The 22,949-nt window shown below is 43.8% G+C and overlaps 1 protein-coding gene across 2 annotated transcripts in view; it reads left to right on the top strand.

Annotated features, from left to right (window-relative positions):
• Positions 1-9,197: 9,197 nt before the first annotated feature.
• Positions 9,198-22,949, top strand: part of cpne5a (copine Va) — a 65,034-nt gene continuing 51,282 nt past the window's right edge. For both annotated transcript variants that reach the window (XM_071919855.1, XM_071919856.1), the window contains exons 1-3: positions 9,198-9,307; positions 20,292-20,332; positions 21,239-21,285. In XM_071919855.1, the coding sequence (XP_071775956.1) occupies positions 9,198-9,307; positions 20,292-20,332; positions 21,239-21,285 (198 nt within the window). The remainder of the gene's footprint in view (positions 9,308-20,291; positions 20,333-21,238; positions 21,286-22,949) is intronic.

Genomic DNA, 22,949 nt, shown 5'->3' with positions numbered 1-22,949 from the left:
TTAATATTAAAAAAAAAAATAAAAAAAAAAAGGAATGGTGCTACTATGGGTTTTTGTAGGTTACTGCATTTTGTCTCTGCTGGAGACCACTTTTCCCAGGATTCATGTTTTGTATGAGCCCAGCGAGTTGATTTATCAAGAGGAATGGAGCACAGAGAAATAGGCTTAGTTTTAAATCACTACTGGTCGTTTAGCCATTAATTGCTCTGATTTTACTCACAGAGGAACGGAGAGGCACTTTATCACATAAAGCAGGAGCTGCGGCTAAATATTGGACAGCATGAATGGTGATCTAATAAGTGTATTGGGCGCTTGACGGCTCAATACACGCCTTCATTGTTGAGCTTGTCTGTCCTACAATGGGAGGCTTGGTTATCTGCCTTATCTTAGTCTTCAGGTATCTATGTTTTTGTAGCACACTGTTGTTTGTAATGCTTAAAAGACTCAGGTTGTTTGTCATATTGTCATACTCTGGATTGTCTCAGCTAGCCTGGCCTCCAGGTTGCACATATGCTGAACACAAGGCTATAACCATAACCATATAGTCAACATTGCGAGGGAGCAAATATGCTGGAGGGGCTGGGGGAAAATTTTCACTAATGCATCATCCCAACTTTTATGTGTAGCCTATTCAATTCGATAGTAAGTAACGGTGATTATTACTTACTAGTATGAATGGTAATTTAGTATTTCGGACGGTGGGTCATGGCTGGTGCCGTAGAATATCAAAAAATAAATAGAATTATTAACCATAATATGGAGTCTATTTGATCATATCTGAGGGGGGTACATATATTTGTGGGGGGTATGTCCTCCCGAATGTGTATTATGGTTACGGCCCTGGCTGAACATATGTAGGCTACTCATGGCTCATGAATGCTTGACTTTGTGACACTTGAGCGTTGAGCACAGACTATTGTATCACAGAAAGTAGAAGACAAAGGCAGTGTAAAGGAATTGAGTGTAACAGCTCCGCTCACTAACCTAACAATCACTTGGGGAAGCGAGTGAAGGACAAACTGTGAACATTAGTACGAGTGCACACTGGTGGCTGAAGTGTTCACAGTAAGTATAGTGTGCATGATAACCCCCCTCCACCCCCAACACACACACACACACACCCACACACACCATCCCTCTCACTCCATCACCTCTTGACTGATTTGATTGTAGAGTATAATTAAAGTGAGAGAGCTGTCATTTCTATGGAAATTGACCGGCGCCAGTTGGCGGCGGTTGTGTTGGGTTTAAAGAATAGCTCAAGGGGTTAAAGACTCGTGGCGTTAACGACACCACAACAGGCCTACGCTTCTAGCAGACCTAGCTACTGATGCGTTTTCAGACTGTGATGACATCCCCGGGCCCCCGTGAGCATGTGGCTGCCCATCAACTCCTCCATTCATGCTGGTCCTGTAATGAGCAAAACCATAATGGCAAATACTGCTTGGAGCGTCCTCCTGACTGTGATGGCTGCACCGGAGGGCATATGCACAGAGAGTGGGGATGCTTCAGCTGGTGAGCAGGCCCTCTCATTATCTAGATGTGAGCGCCACGAGGGTTGAATAGTGCTCAGGCTTTGGAGTCACATTAATCATTCTGTCACGCATATATAGGTCCACTCCAGAGACAGGAGTTCACACCGTATCACACGCTGATGTATTGAGGGTGACAACAAGTAGTGTTCTCACTCAATATTAGCCCGAGCCCCAGTGGTACGCACATATAGCGAGGCTGCAGAGAGCTATATTTTTCTACTTTGCAGCCGAATGATGGCTGATATTATTGGGAGCGTGTGCCATAATGGCCGTCCTCCTGCGCAGCTCCGGCTCAGCGGTGTTTCCCTGCACCTGCATCCGATCCGCGTGTGTAGGCGGCATCCTGCTATTTGTCCTCGTGAGCCGTTGGTGGTGCACTATGCCTGCTGTGGGCTTTTGTGTGTCAACGTTCACACATTACTGGCTCTGTACTCATTTCCATCCAAATCACACACAGAGCGCACAGGGGATTAGTGTAATGATTTGCATCGATATAGCTTTGAGAAAACACTGTGATGAAAGTCCTTCCCTCCCACGATGAAAAGCAAAGTTCGACTGGGGTTATGAGTGAACTGTCTCCCTGCCTCCTGGCTCTGCTGCAGCACTGGGACAGAAAGCTGCAGTTGACTCTTGCACTGGGTTGCAGCATTTAAGGTTAGACCTAAAGCTTGCAGAACAGACAGACATGATGGAGGGTTAAAATCCTTGGGGAAGTGAACTTTTTTTGTTTTCCTCCTAAAGATTGTATTCAGGTCTCAATACTGGTAATGATACCACTGCCACATAAATAAGTTTTTATTAAGTATCTAAATCATTTGTATTCCTACGAATATGAGCAGCGGAGCCGCTGGGTTTCAGTCAACACAAACTAAATTGCTTTGGTTAGCATCCTGAGGTGGAATGATTAGTTGATCTGTTACTGTTGCATGAAGATGCTGAAATGGAAAATTTAGATGATATTGAAGGCCTGGGATTCAGTGGATAAACAGATGATACATTTTCTGTCAGGCTTCCTGCTCTAATGTAATTTCATTTATTTTCTTTTATTGATTGACACTGGCACCATGATGTTTGTGGTTCATGGAAGAAGGCGGCCATAATGAAGGAATTTTTTGCTATTCTCCTCCTGAAAATAAATGGTAGCTTTGTAGAGGCTGTTAAATAGTAGCTTTTGTGTGTGTGTGTGTGTGTGTGTGTGTGTTTGTTTCCATTCAATCCATTTTTTAGAATTCTTTCTAGAGAGCACAGGAGGAACCTGTCATCTTCGTGTCTAGGATGCTTTTGTTTGTCTCTGACATTTTCACTTTTTGTGCGGGAGTAACCAGGCAGCCTTTGAAGATACTAGGACTTTTTTTTTGAAGAGACCCCTTTTTCATTAAACCCCCCAACATGTCTGTCTCTGTCAAACTTTAGACTAGAAGAAGACAGTAGTCTCTGATTCTGTGGCTATTTTTGGTGCAGAACTTGTGGCTCTTTCTGGCTTTGTTTGACTGTTGTGCATCACCATGTTTGTATGGATTGTCTCCAGCTTTACTTTGCGGTCCACCCACTGAGATGCCCACACTTCCTGAATTCTGAATCAGATGAAGTCTGACCTTAGATGTTTGGCCAAAGGTAAGCTAAGGATTTCTTTAGGGATGGGCATTGCACTTCTAAATTCATTTCATATAGATGAGGTGGCTGGTTTGACCTTGCTGTGGTTGCTGCAAGTAACCTGCAATGTAATTTAGAACCAATGCTGAGTTTCTCTCCACTGTAATTTTGTGCTCCTCCACAGTAATTTTGGTTGCTGCAGAGTCATTCACTCAGGCAGAGGCTTGAATTTTTTTATGTTATCAGCAATCTGATGCAACTTATCTGTTGGAATGTACTCAAATTAACTACTAGTTTGAACAGCCTGCAATCACAATTGACATTGCAATCAGTCATTCTATGTGCTGTAGACAGGGACAGACAGTACGGATTATGTATTTTGGACAACAGCCCAGCCATTCAGCCCAGTGTCTTCTCCAAACCGTTTCCATGAGTGACCATCCAATTTCTAGACTGTGAGGATAGCAGTAACTCAGTCTGAAGATTGCAAGCCACAGGCTAGCATGCTGATAAAATTTTTCTCCCTGACAGTAAGCAATTACAAACTTCAAACAATTAATGTAATGTAGTTTCGGAAGTGCTGAGTGGGCCGTTTCAAGCACGCATGATATGTTTACTTTGTCAAACATAATGCGGCAGAATGAGAGTACCAGCAACTCATCGCAACCCTTATTTCACACGTGACCACAGTAAAGGAAACTGTATGAAGTTACTGTAGCACTGCAGCAGCAGTAGCACACTGAGCAGAAAAACACATGGCAGACAAGACACAGCAGCACAATGAGCTGCCATCAGATGATAGCAACTAATTAGAGAGTTTTCTCTTCCGCTCAAGGGGCCATCTTATGATTAAGAGAGCCCAATGAATATGTAGATGATGTGAGCACAGGGATGGCTGGATCTAGGTCAGGCTGCTGGTGGATGATGAGCTGCCTGTGAAGTGAAGCGAGGAGACGTGTTGCAACACCACACTATTCAGCGACACCCTCATGAGGCGCGCAGATGTGAGGGACCTTAACTTTTCCAGATTACATCGCTAACAAGTTTATGGGCTTTTGGTATTCAGAGGGAGCTACCTCCTCCAGCTGAGGAGCGCTCAATGACTTCTCTGGGGATCATTTCTGTCTGTTACAGCTTGGCATTTAAATAGAGCAATTGGATTCATTGATTGGTCAATCCGCTCACTTGGCAAGCAGAATTCAAAATAGTTGCTTAATGTAAAGGTGGTGAAGCTAGAAAGTGATTTCACATGTTTCTCTGTGGTTTCTAGGGGACTGGGGCCCAGAGTTAGTCTTACTTTTGATGTAGTGTACAAATATACAGTCCACGAAGATGCTGCTTTGAAACTTAATACTGAATCTGTAACTTCCTCCTTGTTTTTTGCCTTGACGATGAAAATTATCACCCGAATCAAATTACTGCAAAATCCTTGGAAATAATTAAGCACTAAGGCAACTGCTGTGTAGTCATGAGTCAGATATGATAGTGACCCGTCCGTGGCGTTTCAGGCTAAGCAGATGTGCACTGCATAATTGGTTACAATGCTTTCCGTTGCTCTGCAATCATTTCTCCCTGGAGGATCGTAAATTGCAACAGCTGCCCAATTTCACAGCCCATGGTCTTGCTCCCTGGAAATTGTTTTGGTTTACATTATCAGCATCAGTGATAGATTTAGACAGCCAAGCCGAGTTCAAAGGTGAAGCTCCTTCTGCGTGCTCCTGGCTGCTGCGTCTTGGCACATGTTTGCTGAGGCTTCAGAGTGGAAGGGAAAAGGCCTGCCGTCACCGAGCCAATCACATGTCTCTTACAGCCAGCCTGCCCCACAGCTGAGTTCCCCCTGCTGTCACATATGCCTAACCAACAGATCTGTCAGAGGATATGAGAAATGCCTCCAGTATTATTTTCTTTTATTAAAATGTGCAAGCATTTTTTTCTAGCGCTGGCAATCACACTTTGAAATTATGAAAGGTTATGATTCCTGCATGCATGACAGCTTTCAATAAATGCAATGATTTCCTTCCTTTCTTTCTTTTTTTGGGGGGGGGGGGGGGGGGGGGGATTATTAGAATGAATTACCCAGTGATTCCCACTGTGTGTTTGCAGCTTTGAAATGCATAACCTAAGAAAGCCAACTCTATGAACTTGAGGTTTTCAAAGCAACTAACTGTAGTGTAAGTGTAATTTTCAGCCTAGGAACAGGATAGAATCAAGATGCACACTACAAAGGATTCTGAAAAAAACAAAAATCCAGTGTGATATTCTGCAGGAAGATTCAGACAAAACACACAAGTAACGCTCCAAATTTCCTATGTACTCTACCCTAAGAATGCCTCCACTCCACTATAGTCACTTCCTCAACATAATGAACCCCCCTGACATGTAAGTGGCAGAGCTTTACCACAGTAAAACACGGCCGTTTCGTGTCGCCACCACCGACGACAGGCACACTACATTGTTTTAGTGACAGTGGTGGATTGGCTGCCGACATCACATTTTCCACTGCTCAAGCAGCGTAACAGATGAGTCTCTGTTACAGACACTAATGTTGATACACACACATGCATATGGGCACACACACACACACACACACACACACACACAAAACACACTCCTGGAGCCCCCTTTTTTCCTCTGATGGCTGCCTGGCGCCCGGTGTGGCGGTCACACCTTGTCGTTTCTCTGTCACGTGGAAGATGAATGAGTTTCTTCCCTGAATGCTTGGTGAGCGTCCATTTACGTTGCAGTATAGCGCAGCTCTCTATGAGTTTGCCAATGCAACGGAACAGCTTAGCATAGATAGTGTGATGGAAACACTGCTTCTCAATTGATCTCAGTGGTTTCTGCTCCATACACCGAGGCGCTCTTGTGTACACTAGAGATCCACACACACACGGCTCTTCTCAGAAGGACTGTATGACTTGAGCACCATCACGCTGGAGGGATTTAGTGCTCTGTGTTTCCTGCTCTCCAGAGATAGTACAACGCTGACAAATTGAGAGGATCATCTGAAATGGAGAATGACAAATATGTTTCCGGCTCAGCTCAGGGACATTGTTGATTTATGTCACGGAAGATTGAGAGAGGCAGCGTTGTTTCAGTCTCGCAGAAGAAAAGTGGGCAGTCCAGGGCTTCACATTAAAGATATATACGGAGTTAAACGAGGCCTTAGTGAACGGAAGACTTTACATCGCCAATATTTCCTTGCGATGATGGGGCGCTGTTGTTTAATCTCTGGGGTTTTAACAGGTTGTCTGATGCCACTGGGCTGAAAACTCCTGCCTTCAACCATACTATCTGTCTCTGGCCATCATGCACTATTCATTGTCAATGGGGGAGGGGTGACAGCCAGATGTACTGTCAGAATAACAAGCTAGAGAGATAGGTTACTGTTGCTATGGCACTCATTCATTCATTCATTCATTTATCCATTTATGCATTCATTCATTCAGTTTGTTAGTCACTCAGTGTGTGTGTACTTAAGCACAAAAGACTTTTTCACAAACAGAGTGACAGATGGTATTGCCTACTTGTCCTTGAAAAGTATTTGCTTTTCAACACAAATGTGCAAAAAACATAAACAAACAAGACTCCACTTTTAACAACAATCATCTTGAGTATTCATTGCCGATATTTCTTCTATGGTACATTTACAGTATCTTGCTTCACAGCTGTTCATTTCAGAGTAGATGACTGGAATGTCTTCAAACAGCATAGAAAATAGATGATATTAGAGTTTCGAATATGCTAGGTCTCTCTTCTCCAGGCCTTTATTTTCAGCCGCTTTCATAAAAAACACAGGCGGACGTGCACACGCATATTACTCTCTCTCTCTCTCTCTCTCTCTCTCTCTCGCTCGCTCTCTCTCTCTCTCTCTCCCACCACCCAATGGGTCCCATGAGGCTATTTTATCTTCACGTTGCTGCAGTCATCAGAAAGGTTGCAGAATTAAACACCAGAGGTCTGAGAGTCTGCTGGTGACGCTGACACCTGCTCAGCATCAGCATGGGGTCACACCACTGCTCACACACACACACACACACACACACAACACACACTCCCTGCAGAGAGGGAGCACAGCACACCCCTGTAATTACACTTCTGCCAAAGCGTATATAGGAAGTGGGCTGGGTGTGGGAGTGGAGCGCAGCCCCTCTCAGCGTGCGGCGGGAGCAGTGCAGCTACTCGGGGGAACTCAAAATCAGCCGACCAAGGGCCACCACAGGGCCTAATTACCGAGTGTATGGCTAACGATGAAGCAGTGCTGCGAGGTTTTGTGTCCTGAAATCTCAGCCCAAGTCGCAGTCCCAGGTGTAAGTGTAAGTGCTGCATTACCGCTGTGTTTCGACCTCCCACAATGCTCGCTGCCCACTGACGCTCGGAGAGTGATGGATAGCCTGTGGACCCCATAGAGTTTCAATGGCTGTATAAGTGCCTGAGTGTGTATAGGTGGATATGTGTATGTGTGCGTCTGTGTGTGTGTTGGTGTGTTTTACATCTATGAACCATATGTAGGCGGCTCAGTGTGTGTATATATGCCCGTATTTCCATATGTGTCACAAATTATGTACTGGGGCAGGCCTGTGTGTGTGTGTGTGTGTGTGTGTGTGTAAATGGATGGTTTGGAGTGGTTTATTCGTTATTCCAATCTGAGTGTAGAGCTGCTGTATTTGCCGCTGATAACTGCGCTGAAAGGCTCCGGGGGACAGAGTGATTTAGCATGATTTCTTAAAAAGCTTTATGTGAGTGGGTAGATGAGGCAAACCGTGTTCCCTGCACAGAGAGGAAACAATCGCTCACTGCTGCACAGTCTCCTCTCCCTAGAGATTTATTGGTAGTTGGGTGGCCATGACTGATGGGAGTTAACACACACACACACACACACACACACACACACACACACACACACACACACACAGGCCTGCAAAAAAAAGCAAACTTTTCTTCAAACCCAGCATGATGGACCACAGCAGTTCCAAAGTAATGTTTGCTTTTGAAATATTCGTTTGACGCATTTGAGTTTCTCCTCATTTCACCAGGTAGTTCAGTCAAGAGAAAAAAAACAACAGAAAAGGCACTCCCAAGGGAGAGCAGAGCCAGTCTCCCAGAGAGGAATATGGGTGCCAGTCTAAAACGAGACAGCTGAGGCTCTGGAGGAGAAAACGGCGCTTTTTAAAAAAAATTTTTTTTTATTAGTGGGACAAATGAGCCACACGGCTGAGACGGTGCTGGAGCTGGAGGAGCTGTCCAGATGCTGAAAGTGCATCAGGCAGCCTTTCAATTAGTAATAAGACCTGGCGCTCCAGAGGAACTGATGTAATTTTGACATTGGTTAAGAATAAACTATTCATCCGTTGCAAGTGATGCAAAGGTTCAGCTGAGCATCGTATTTTTTCGTTAATTTGCAAGCTGTCACAGGCTGTGTGGTGAAACTCTTTTATTGTTTTCTTAAATCAGAATAGGTCATACAGTAGCCTAAGCAGCAATAAATTACACTTTAGGAAATTACACAGCTGGTTAAAATTCAAATAAAATAATTCAGCTACTCTTATCAGGTCGACGAATTAAAAAAAACAAAACAATCCAAGGTTCCTGTCCCTCAATGCTTCTTTTCCATGCGGTAGTTGCTGTTAATAGCCCTCAAAACCAATTTGGGCTGAAATAACGATCCGTGCAGCCGTAGATCAATAGCTTGAATCCGCAACGAGTGTCAGTCGCATCCCTGTCTGTAGAAGAATGCAGACAGGAGGGGTGGAGTTCACAGATTTCACTTTTCAAACGCTCCTCTGCCAGCCCAGATCATTCTTTGCCTTGAAAACAGTGGACTCCACACTGACGCGCCCTGGCTTGTGATTCCAGTCGCCAAATCAATAACTCGATCACCGCAGGTTCCCATTAAACTTTCCATGCTGTTGCCCGTCCAGTGGAGAGCACTTAGGAGATCTGACCGGACTCTAAACCCCGCCGCTCATCCGCTGCGTCCCCGCTCTCCGCTGTCGCCTCTGTGAAGGAGTGAGGTTTTGGGGACGCAGGCTGTGCGAACCGGGGAGCTGGCCTGGGTCTCCCGCACGCATGGAGGGAGACGTTATGGACAAAGTGGAGGCCATGGCGACGGTCTGCGACTTCGACCCCATCACCGGGAGCATCCCGGCCACCAAAGTGGAGATCACAGTGTCTTGCAGGTGAGTCCGCCGCCGCCGCCGCTGCTGCTGCTCTGTCTGCGTCAGGCTTTGGGAAGCTCCGTGCGCTTTGGTGCTTTGGCTCTATGGAGCACTTAGACTGGCCAAACTCCTGCTGTTAGTATTAAACATTTAATTAAAACACACTTAGTTGAAATACTGTACATAAACGCTGTCCAACATTCCCTTTACGAGAAGGAACTAGCCTATATAGGCTACTAGTAGGCTATAGCCTAGTACATTTTTGATGGATACCTACTATACAAATATAACAGCAAAACTTTAAAATTGCATATAGGTCATAAAACTATACCTCAGAAAACCCTATATAGGAGACAGCCTAGGTCAGTAGGCTATGATACAGTCACTATAAACTCACTATTAAGTGCCACAGACACACAGGTCCTTAGGAATATTTTAGGAATTTTACAGTGATTTTTCATTAGGGTGGTATGGAGAATTACAAAACCATAATGTAGTTACCATTCCAATAGTATAAACACTACAACATTTTTCCCTAACCAGTTTGTGAAGTAGACTACAGCCTAATTTGACGTGCTGCAAGTCGTATAGCAGCCTTAAACTTTTTTCATATGGCGTGAGTATTTAGATTAGCCTACAATTCCCACTTGTTTCCCCCCCTAATTGTCCCTTCATTCATTTGGAGTGTTTGCTGGGTCTCGAGCCCGTGTGGGAGTCGCGTGCCACAGCAGATATTCTATGGACAGTTGGAGAGTTTGTTGGCGCGTGCGAGAGGCTTCCCTGAGGCTGTGTGTCATATGTAAAAACCGTGCAACTTATTTACAGGCTGTGAAAACGATATTATTCTGGCTCAGAAACATTAAGACCGCGATAGCTGATTTCTCATGGTGGTGCTTCACGAGCCTGTAGTTTAACCCCAACAACCCCAAAAACATCACGAAGAGGGCAAGTGCTTCGTCTAGGTAGGGTGGGGCGCGGTTAGGTAGGTAGAGAAATGGTGGTTGCAAGCTAATATTCACAGGCTACTGTATCATACAGTAGCTTTATATGAATTGGCACGCACAGTATGTCCAATTTAAGTAAACATTTCTTATGGAAACTGATCATAATTGCTATAAGTCAGTTTTTTGGACTCGTTGTGTTTCCAGGGCCTTCCCAAAAGCTGTGCGCTATTGTGTCATATTCTATAGGTTAACCCCTACTGTAGGCTACATCAGTATTATACACATGAGAAGTAGAAATGACGTGTTCCCATCTACATTTCTCTCTCGTGTCGAAATTGACGACCGTATCTGTGTCCATAGAGATTTCAGAAATCAGTATGTAAGCTATAGCCGAGAGATTTATCAACATTCTCTGACACTTCTGCTTTCTTCTCTCATTTGCATTCTTCTCGAACTAAACATTCATTCATTTATCTCGGGGGAGAATTGATAAGGTCGGCTCTAAGTGAATGTGTTTTCTCTCGTTGCAAATATCGTTGATGCCATTCGCTTTGTAAATAAAACCAGCTTTGTTGTTATCAGGTAGCCTTAATTAATAGCCCCAAACCATTTTTGGTCTATTAATTGAGCTGTTCAAAACACACCAATTAACCTTTATATGAGGAGTCAAGCCAATTAATAGAGACTGGTGCAGCTGGAGTCAAATCTTCCCGTTGATATATTTTTTTTCATCATGAAAAGAAAAGAAGAAAGAAATTTAGAATTGGATGAGGATGGTGAGCAGCATTAAACGCGGCTGCGTCATGGTGGGTCGACTGTGGGATCCCCCTGCCACAGTTTAGAAATTCTGCTTATCATTGTGTTTTATGCTGAATGTAACAGGAATACCTTGATGGTGTACACAACTGAAGCCAGAATGTGTGTGTGTGTGTGGTATGTGTTGTTGTGTGTACTTGTATGCATGTGTATGAGTAGTTTGCGTGCTGTGTGTGTGTGGGTGGTTGGGTGTGCGTGTATCCATGTGTGTGCATGTGTTTTGCTTAGCCGCTGGACTTTGTTATGGAGCTCCTGTTGTTCCCTCTTGGTAAACACTGTGTTTTTTTCCCCTCAGACCTTCATGGTTGAAGCTGGGATCTGTGTAGATGCCCTCAGGCTGTGTCGATCCGCAGCTCCCTTGTCTGTCATTAATGTCTCCCCAAACAAAGGCTTGCTCCAGGACACAGTTCGATAGAAAAATTCATTCCTGCTTTGCCTCAGCCTTGAAATATTGTCTGCTTTAGATGCAAAGACTTCAGGTCCGTCCTGTTCTTCTTTGTGCCTTATGGAGATTGCTAGCTCATGTGTGAGACGGCTCGAAAGATTAAATACTGGACAGCGCAAAAGCTAAACTGGCTGAAACATGTATGAAAAAAAAAAAAAAAAAAGAAATACACACAACACCCAACCATAGAACTCTCTCTGCCAGTTGTCTGCCAGTTTCTGTTTGGTCCGTCCAATAGAAACAAACAGAAACAAAGGCTGTTATGTGGGTGAGAGGCATCAGCACCACAATTCTGTGTAATTGATTTAGCAAGCCTGAAAGCTCTGAGATTGCAGCACACGTGGAATTGAATTGCGGCGTGCAACCCTACAGGCATTCTCATAACCCGCTGCTGTTATTGCAGCCAGCCTCCTGACAAGCTGGAGGGACTGAAGCAGACAACCTCTTATCAAAACAAGTGCATATCGCTGTGATAGCACATTGTTTCCCGTCTATGGCTCTGATTGGTTTTGCTCATAGGTCAGCCGGCGAGCCGAGCCCAGAGCATCTGCTTCTTAGCTGTGAGGGCTACACTCCAGCTCAGTGATAAGATGGCTCTTGAAACTCAAGTGGTATCTATTCCTGCATTTGCCCTGTGAAATATATGCCAGTGAATACAGCTCAATGGGTTAGACAGGAGAGGGGCAATGAATGGTCCCGCTGTGCATTTATAGGCTTGATCCCACCAGTTACATGCCAGTAACGAGTGTTTTCAGTAGCTAATAGTTAAGTATTGAATATTTCATAAGTTGTCTTTGTGGTTTGCTACATCATGCCTTAATGATGAGCAAAATAGTAAATGTGAATCCAGCTGATTTCAGAATTTGCCCTTTCTATATCTGAGCTTACCAGACCGTCTCAGATTTCCCATGCAAAATGACTTAAGGGAAACTGGGATTTTGCCTCTGTGGGTCCAAATAACCACTGAGAAACACAGTTTCCAATTTTTGGTAGGCTAATGTCTGTCAGAAAAATTGTGCACGCAGACAAATACCACAAAGCCCCTGAAGGCTTGACACATGGATCTTCATTTGATGAATAGATTTTTTGTTCCTGCTTCCTTTATTGTTCACTACAGAGATCCACGTCCAGGACATTGGTCATGATCTGCAAATACAGTGTCAGTGTGCACAGCCTATATCTGCAGACTTGTTGATTGGCTTGACACCAAAACTGGCAAAGCTTTAGGACACTTATCAATCCTGTAAGGGAGAGATAATTTCTTCTTTCTAAAAACATCATTATTTTGTTACATCTGCATTTGTTAGATAGATGGTTAGTATACAGCAGAGAGTGAAAGGAAAAATAGCAGAATGATCTGTTGAAAGATTGTGACCCAGATTTGGAAGCTGTAACACTGTGAGTGCATGATATACACTTTAGTCCAACAAAACCACCAGGAAGTCCCAAGGGAGCAGAAGGCACCAAGACTTATCTTTTTTTTTCTGGCGTGAAAATGAAAACACATTGCACCAGATTAGAAAGCAGAACTACAGAAGGCATACTAAATCAAACATAAATTTATTGTTCTCTTGCGACAGGTGAAAAGCCGACTAGGTTTGCTGTTAAAGTGCATCTGCTGACAAAGCCACCCTCTCCACTGTGCTCAGCCTCCCACCTGACAGCCCAAAGTATCAAACTTCATCTGCGCCTAGCGCCCATTTCATCCGTATGAAGACATTTGCTCCTTGTCTCTCCACTATGGCTCTCCTCCGTGGCTTTGGAGCTCGGCATACCCATTTATTTGTGATAGATTGGTTAGAGTAGCACTCCACCAATCAATGGATTCCACAGCTGGGGGATTTAACTCAACCAGGCCACTCCGGTCCTCAGGGATTCATTACCTGGTGAATCGCAGAGTGGAGCTCACAGAGGTCACACGACATCCAGCATCCTGTGACAAATGCTGGAAGGGGAGGATCCCCATCGTACAAGGCCACTGATTGCTATTCTCCGGGGTCACTCTGAAAACTTGTGGCATGCTTCTCCATCTGAACTCTCCCCGAGGCAATCATGGCAGCACGAGGAGGGGAGCCGTAATGAAAGCATCAGGATGATTAGGATGGGCGGTGTCGCAACTCGATCGGTCAAAAACAATTGTTTGAGCAGAGAAATTGGAATTCAATCTGGGAAAGCAACCTGGTGTTCGAATGCATTGCCGCTGCCTTCCTGGCCTATAACTCTGCTGTCATTGTTCCGCGAATGTAGCTGTTGATCTAATTCGTGTCACCTCTCTGGAGTCTTAGTTACCCGTTCAATCAAACCCCACGACCTGGTTTCCTGGTTGAAACATCCTTTTGTTTTGCGCTGGCGGGAAGCAAGTTTGAATTGAACTAGTTTGCATTGTACCAGAGCATAAAATATTAATAAAGGATCTCTCTGGGTAAGAGAGAGATTTCAATTTGCAATGTTTTACTAAGCCATTCTTTTCATAACCAGTTCTGGGTTAAGACTGACCTGAGGCGGGCTCACAGCTTTTATCTCCCAGGACGGTGTGTGTCTATGCGCGATGTGCAGCATCTGTTTTGGGGGTCGAGGCTGAGAGACACAATGGCGCCAAGAGAGGCAGATCCTTTCCAATTTTGGGGATGTTAAGATTGCAGCAGGCGAGTCTCACAGGTCGATGAAGCGAATAATTATGCATGAACCCCTGACACAGTGAAAATGAGTTTGGATCCCAGACACTTGGCTTGTGGCGGTGTCAGTGTTATTAATACATTCTCATTTGGGATGTATGGCAGCGGAGGGGGATCCCATGGAGACACAGTTGTGGTGCCATGTCACTGGTTTATGACACACTGCATGTTGCCGGTGTCATCTGGAAGTGTTCATTTGAGTGACTGTACGATCCAACAGTGTGGTGTACGTAGAAAAAATCAAGGCATTCCCTTTGGCTTAGACATATCAAGATGCTCTTGTCACTGTTTTCAACCTTAAGGGTTAGTAGACTATGTCAGTGGATTTCTGCGTGGGGGGAATATTTGACCTAACATCGCAGCTTGTTTGGGTCTGGGGAATGTGAGAGCTGATGGCGGATTTGTACATGGCTTGACAGGTTGAGTTTTTCCTCAGTAAAGATTTCACCATGTTATGATATGTTGAAGGTCTCTGACTCAGTGACACACTGCAAAAAAAATCCATCTTAACAAGTCATTTGGTCTCATATTCAGCCTTCAAATCCTATTTTTCTTAAACCAAGAGAAAAATTCTGCCAATGGGGTGAGATAACTCCACTTGTTTCCAATGCAGTTTTCAGGAATTTTCTAGAAATCGAGTGTCAGTATCTTGAAACAAGTCAGAAAAAGGCAGATCACTGCACTACTATCAAGAAAATGACACTTGATTCTATAAAACTCTTGAAACAAATTGATTTGCATTGGAAACAAGTGAAATGATCTAACGCCATTGGCAGATTGGACTCAATAATAGACTAAATGACTTTTTAAGATGGAGATTTTTTGCAGTGGGGGCTTAGCTGAAGGGCTAAACAAGTTAGTCATTGTCAAGTTATTGTCATACCTGTAGGTTTATCAGAGTTGGGAGCTTTTCTGTTAGATACATTCCAGCGGATGCCTTATATTGTAGCCAAGTGGGACATTTGGGTGTGTATGTGGGAATGTGCATGTATTTTTAAACTGTGTAGCGCAGGTATTGGTGTGATTATGCTCTATAGGGTGGTCATACCTTTGAATTGTCACGATGCTAATTAGTGTTAGTCAGTTCATGCTCACTACAGTTTACCACCTCCTTCCTGTGTACTCCTCTCATCTACCTAGGCTCAACATGGGCTCATTGTATATCAGCACCAATTTCACCAGTTCCTTCTCTCTGTTTCCGCCTCATATTGCCTCATATTGTCGCAGCTCCCTCACAAACATCAATTAGCGTTATTTCAGAGCCAAACGCTATAGGCCTATACGCTTAGAAATGCCTTATTGTGCTCGACTCTGTTCTTAGTGTACAAAGTGTTTTACGTTCGCCACTCCGTGAAGTACATTGTTGTGTGTATGTGCGCGTGTGTGTGCGTGCAAAGAGATTAACAGCTTGGGTGTTTTCAGATGGAACAGAGAGCGGGAGATGAAGTGAAATTGGCGTGAATTCACACTAGGCAGAGCGCAAAGTGCTCTGCCAGGGTTATAACAGCCATAGTATCAGTGTGCACATCTCCCCCAGCTCCTCGCAGAAACCTATCTCTGCACAAACCCCGAGCTGTCACAGTGCGCAATTAGCAGTGATATTATTCCCAGCACAAACATTAGTCATACACCGAAAACTTAGCTGGAACAGCCTTAGGGAATCGTAGCGTATGTGCATGGGTGTGTATTCTCATTTACTAGACCAACAGAAGACCGATTTTATGACTGAGATTCTGTCACTGCTTGCAAGACGGCCGCCCAGGGAGTGCTCTGCTGCAGGTATTGTAGTCCTGGAGAGATCCCAGGTTGAACAGAAACTGAATAATTAAACAGATGGAGGAGGAGAAGACACCTGGCGCCATCACAGTGAAGGTCAGCAGATGGGTTTGTCACTAATAAAGGGACCAGATTGCGTGTTGAGTGTAATGGGGGAGAGGTTTTGAGATCGAGACAAAAGCAACATTACTCTGTATCATCATTTGTCACAGACAGACAAGGTAATACAGGCAGAGATTGTTGCCAATACTGAAATGCTGGACAATTTTACCAATGTTTTTAAGAGCTTTTTTTTGTATTTTCATTTTTTTTCTGGAAGAGAACCCAAGAGTGTATCAATTCTTATCAATAGCCTATTTTGTTTTAATTCCAGGGGAGGTCCTTCTTATAAGCCTACTGCTTCTGACCTCTCCTGCACAATAACTATATCCCTTTTTCTGAAGATTCCCCTCAGGAAAAGTGTGGAATATTGCAGTCTAAATAAAGGGAAGCCTCAGGTTTGTAAGAGTGTCAGCTAACCTCTGCAGCAGCATACTGTCAGTCTCTCCTGTTTGGTCCTATATGACCCCGTGGCCCCTGAGATGTTCCTTAAGGGCATATTAGACAGAAAGTGGCCCCGCTGACCCCGTGGTGTCTGAGTGGAAAGAAAATGGCCGTCCTTGGTCAAAGAAGAGAGGGTCATAGGGCGGGAGAGAAAGTGACAGAGCAGACTTACAATTACAAACCATCCTTCACTCCCTCCTCCAGGCCGTCTCCCGTTGTCTCTAATGTATTACAGAGTTAGGTCTTCCTCTCCCGCTAATGCAGTTAGAGACTTGACTTTCAACCTTGCATTTGTCCTTTAAGAACCACCGAGGGAGGCGATCATACCGGGGTGGCCAGCCAGATTCAAGGCTATTTAAAACCTCTTCCCACTGAATTAGATGCTATTTCTCCAAGGTGCCAATTATGATTTCGGCAACTCTAAGAGAGGGGTAGAGAATTAAGGGACTGCTGACAGTGACGCACTGCAGGCACATGAATTAATTCCAACATCTCTTAGATTAATAACCAGCCACATGGACCACGGAGTTGCTAAAATATCTGCAGGTGTCTGACCGAGAAGGAGCTTATTTTCCTAATATAGACTTCCAAATTAGAGTTCAGCAGCCAGATACTTGTCTTGAGGGGTTTTATGGATGTCAAACTCCCTTGGATTCACATTTGCCCCGTAGTGGAAATATTTATGAATATTTAAGCCAAACTAAACACTTTTTGTGACACATTTTTGCAGAATCTGGAGATCTGCAGAACAAATACATCAGTTGGGTAATGCTAATTTAGCGTTTACAGCTTTTCCTATTACTGCATTACTTATTAATTAAAATATGCATAACCGATATCTACAATTAGATTCATTCATTGATGAATAAACAAACATTACCACGTTAGGGATGATTAGGCGGAGAAGGAAATCTATTAATGGGATTTTTCATATTCCTCTGTTGGAATTGATTGTCATTTCCCACGCTTTTGTTTGATCTGACAATACACTCCAGACTGTTGCATCACATGTGATAAAATATTGAATGCTCCAATGATAAGAGATTTCTGCAGTCAGAGTTTTAATGAAGGTGGCGATATCAAGAGGAATAAGAAAACTGTTTGCAATATTCATTCTCATATTCCCAAAATCATACTTCCAATAAGGGGACGATTACATTTTCATACTGATGAAAATAAAAGGACGTGTAGTGCACTATAAAGGATGCTATATGAAGTGTGATGAGGAAGGGAAGCAGTTAGATATAATTACTTTTGTCCTACTTTTCATGAACTTCACTGTACATCAACTTTTGGGATAATGATCTTGTCTTATCCCATTGAGACCTGCGGTGAGTTAACTTTTGAAACGGGCAGCATTACTTCACTGAGAGCAGATGGATTATCGGAGATGTTAATACCCACGCTGCATTGTGTGCGCTCCGGACATGCGCACAGTAAGATGGTGGATTAGTTTGTATGGGTGTATAAATCTATGTACTAATCATTTCTTTCTGGAATGGATATTGTTCACTCGAATGCTGGCTTGTTTTTCCCAGCTCTCCATTTACTGTAACAGTGTATCATTGTGATATAGTGTGACACGTTTTCCTGTTTTTCTTTTCCGTGTGCTGCATTCTGTTGTGTGCGAAGAGATAGGATAAGGTGATGGACAAGCTAATTGGCTGAGGGTAATGGATGCCAGACAATAACAGGTGGATGAGAAGAGGCAGTTAGTCATGGATGGCTTTATTATTACCAATGATAATTACAATGACAATGTTCCAACTGTAGTCAGGTCAGCCCAAGGCTAAACACCGACAATAACCCAAATTAAGCTGAATCTAATACCCCCCTCCCCACCCCACATATCCCTGTGACGGAAGACTTTTTTATCCAGCACTGCAGAATTATATATGTGTACATGAATGATGTCTTGTTGCTCGGATTGAGTCTCGAAGCCTCATCTATATTCATTGAAATCCTCCTATTCCCCAAAGGGAAGAGGATTGTCCTATACTGCATGTGAGTTATTTATTGACACTGCTCAGAACCAGGGACAAATTTATAGGCTTTTGGACTATACTGGTATGCTAATGAGATCACTGAGGTCGACTGTATAATGTATCTTATTTGAAACATTGATTGAAATGATCAATTGTATGAAGAGTTCATAGCGCTGCCTTTCGTATTCATTTCAATGGTAATATCTGCTTTATTGGATGGTGTGTATGGTGATGGTGCAGAGAGAGGCAGGAAAGATGGGAGAAGAGAGGGAGTGACTTCGTTTGGCTGGGACGCTCACAGAATTTCCCTTCATTTCTCAAAATGGAAGAAACCCATTCCAGGAGAGGCTAAAAATAAAGATTGCATGAATAATATTCATGCTGATTGCGACTCTTATCTTGAATGAGTCAATGAGCCAATCAGAGTGTCTGGTTGCATGAAAGGGTGTTGGATGAGGATCAATGTTATGGAACTGGATAGCTCCTCCACAGTGTGCGAAGCAGTGTTGTATCTGAGAATTTAAGATGTGGGAAGTGCTGAAACGCTCAAGCTCTGTATTGTGTGATTGGAAAAATAATTATAGGTATTATGCAATGCAATAGTAACCTGGTTTCTTGGGTTCTGATTGAGGGGAACACATGCCATATGGTCTCAATGTATGTGATTTATGTTGCCATGCCAAGTAGTTGATCAGATTGAAACTCATGACATGAACACATGGAATATTCTTTGGACCGCTGAGTTATACTAGAATGCTCCCATGGATGCTAAGTGAGCTTTGCATCTATCTTTGTCCATGTGGATGCATACTGATTACTCCTGTTGAAAGCAGTTGACAGTGCAGTCAGCACCTTGTTGCTGTGATTGCTGAAGTAGAACCTCATATTCAGTCTGTGTTGTGGCTGGTTATGGCGGTTGGCTCCTCCACCTGCCTCCCCCGCCTGCAACCCCGAGGCCAGACTCACCAGGGCAAATCCAAAGCCACGCTTCCTCTTTTGCCAGAGCAGTTTGTCTGTGTTTGGCATGTGTTGCCATGGTTTACACAACTGTTTTCCCCATGCTACATGAAATAATTCTGCAGTTTTTGTGGCTGATGCGCCTGCAAGTCAGGCACCACCTATTTGGCCTCTTTGGACCTGTCAGTTGCCTCATGTTGCTTTGAAAGCTCACATAAAAGGGGTGAGTGTCAGACCTTTCTATTTAAAGCAGATACATACAGTACTACTAATTGGCATTCGGCTGCATATGACTCACCTGTGTAGCTGCCTGTGCAATTACGATTTAGTTACTTGAAGTCCTTTTTGTGGTGTTTCCGTTATTTTGTCTGCTCCCTGTAACTTACTACAAACTCTTCTCAGAAGTTTTTGCTGGCAGCTCTGCCTGCGTGTCCTCTGTGTCCTTTTACTGAGCTTTAATGTGCTTACTGTACTGCTAGCTTGGAAATGAAAACTCAAGGACAATATGGTTTATGGGGAGTTAAGTGTGATTGTAAATTACCATGCTGTGTTGTCGTAGCACTTGGCATATGAGATATTTTGATCAAATTGTGTAAGCCAGGAAGTATTTACAAGAGAGACACCATACAAAATAAGCTGGAACTTCCCCACAGTTACACCACAGTCTACATGATTCAAAATGCACTGGAATTGACTGGACTTTAGAAAAGATAAATATAGATCTTGATCATATCCTCATTCCCGACTGACATGAAGATTTGATGTATATTTGTTTCCTTTACAGGAATCTTTTGGACTGAGACACATTCGCCAAATCCGACTGACATGAAGTTTTGATGTATATTTGTTTCCTTTCCCTTACAGGAATCTTTTGGACCGAGACACATTCTCCAAATCCGACCCGTGTAAGTATCATATTCTCAGCCTTTTACCATGCAAATTAAACACAAACTGCACTGAATTAGAAAGAGTAAAGACTGCAATGCAGCTTACCTTTTCCTGTGGGAGATTTTACTTAGAATATGGTGCATTGACGCCTCTTCCCTTTTTTGCGACTCTTTACTTTCACTTTCGCTGAGCTTAACTGTGATTCAGTTTACTCTGCTATTTATATAAGTGTTCCTTCAATAACCGCATATCATTTGCACAGTAATGTGACAGCCTTTCCTCAGTGAGAGCTACAGAAAGTACCTTAATTCATGCAGGGTATAAACGCCAGCCTTTGAATACAAATGGGTATCTTTTGGTGAGACACTGTGGAAGCCAGGTCTCTTGGGGAACCGCTATAAAGGCATTTTCTATGATTCTCCCTGCGGGATAGAGAATGGAGGAGACATTTGACATAATAGGGTGGAGGTTCAAGCCCTTTTTGTAAATAAGCGACGGGAGAAATATCACACTCACCCTGTTTTGTATTCACCAGAAGATGAACCTTGGGATATGTGACAGGTCACGTTGCGCTCCCTTTTCTCAGCGCCATTTGAAGTCTCAAAATCAAATAGGAATTGGGAGAATCCCACTGTTAAGAAATTGTGTTTTGATTGCACAGCTTAAATTGTGCTCCTGGAGCCTTCAATCTTACTTAGAGCGTTGTTCCTTGCGTGTGGAGATCGTACCTAGATTTGATGCGGTGCAGTATCATTAAGCTTGGCACTTCATTATGCTGTCAGGGTGTGGCAGGATAATTAATGATGAATGTCGGCAAAGGCAGAACAAAACAAACACAATTTGATGAAGCGGGATGCTTGATTTAGTTTATTTTGTGACAATGTATTCCTCTGCTCCTCACCACCCCCCTCCTCTCTTCTCAGTGGTTGTGCTGTACACCCAGGGCGTGGAGTCCAAACAGTGGAGAGAGGTAAGAGATCACAGCAGTTCCTCTGTCAACACAACTCTATCAGCCCGTCTCTGTCCTCTCCACAGCAGCCTATACTCTCAGTTTGCAACCCCTTCCCTCCCCTCAGTCTCCTCAGTCTCCTCCGTCTCCTCAGTCTCCTCAGTCTCAAGGTAAATGCTGTGAGTGCCAATCACTCTATTGATTGACCCTATGAATATTCATGCGTTGGTCAGCGCTGTGTTAGCTGTGACTGATTGGCCATTAAAGTGACAGCTACACGTATCGATAAAGATTAGCCTCGGCGTCAGAATCCCTCTGGCTGCTGGCCACTGGACCTTAATTAGACAAGAGACTCAGATAAAGTGGTGGAAGGCAGAGATTGCAGCTGGACAGAGGGTCCTTCTGGGATTATTGTTTGTCCCCATAATCTAAACAGATGGACATGCAGAGAAATGACAGTATGATACCTCGAAGTGTTCATGCATGGCATTCCTGTGGTCCAAGGCAGCCCAACTGTTGTTTGCGAACATGAAACTCAGACAGCCAGGTCTGAAATCTATGACACAATCAATATGTACATGCTGGAGCTGCTCCCTTGACAGTAAATGGGAGAGTGACTTTGTGGGTTCAAAATGTTGCGCTTGAGCTTTCACCCAAATCATTTTTTATTAAATAGCAGAGCAATATATATTGATTCCCTATAGACATTGCTGTGACATTGGCATACATTGGTGTGACACCACAGATTAAGGGGTGGGACAAACTGGAAGGTCGTCGGTCTGTGTGTAACCAAGGCCCAGCTCAAATCTCGCGAGAGTTGAGTTGTTGCAGGAAGTTACACACAGACCGGATCAAGCGAAAGGTAAAGAAAAACATTTCATTTCTCTGTAGGGTCCTTTCCATAATGTTGTCAGACACTTATTATAACAATCTGAGCCTGTCAGTGGCAAAAACAAGTACTTTTAGTGGACGTACATTGACGGTGCGATTTGCCCCGTCGGATTACATTGCAGCTCGTTTCGCGGCTGCCGACTGAAGCGATCTCGCTCAATACTGGACCAATTTCAAAAATTGTTGTCCCTTTTAGTCACTTAGACACAAAAAGATGGGAAAATAGGGTCCAGGTTGAAAAATACCGAAGTTACCCTTTAACCCCAACTGCTCCAGTGGAGCTGCTCAGTGGCCAGCAGATCAGACTGTGGTTGTACTGGTCAGCTTCCAGGTGTGAATGTGTGTGTGAATGTGATCTGGGCGTTCCTGAAAAAGAGAGCATTGCTGTCAGTGAAACTCCCCCAGAATAAATAAAGGTGAAAAAACAAAACAAACAAAAAAAAAACTCTGCCCTCTTGTTTCTAGCACTGCAGTTCCAATTATAATCTGTCTCTCAGTGGGAGGTTTCCTAAGGGAGGAGGGGTCGTCGTTCACAAATAGCCCACAGTGATATGTGTGCATCAGGGGTTGATGCGCACACATACTGACACAAGACACATACTGAAAACTCGATGGCACTGAGTAGAGCGCATATCTCCGCCAACACTATGCAATTGTCAAGATCTGCCAATTCCACATGTCAGATTTTCCCCGTCCAACTCCGTATGGCGCTTCTACATTGCAGTGCAATACACATACTGTGCACAGTCAGCTGAACTCGATGTATGTAGAGGTTGTTACAAGAAGAAGAACTG

Source organism: Centroberyx gerrardi, chromosome 14, assembly GCF_048128805.1.
Source record: "Centroberyx gerrardi isolate f3 chromosome 14, fCenGer3.hap1.cur.20231027, whole genome shotgun sequence".
NCBI lineage: Eukaryota > Metazoa > Chordata > Actinopteri > Beryciformes > Berycidae > Centroberyx > Centroberyx gerrardi.
The sequence above is the reverse complement of the archived record's forward strand: the minus strand, read 5'-3'. Positions and strand labels throughout refer to the sequence as shown.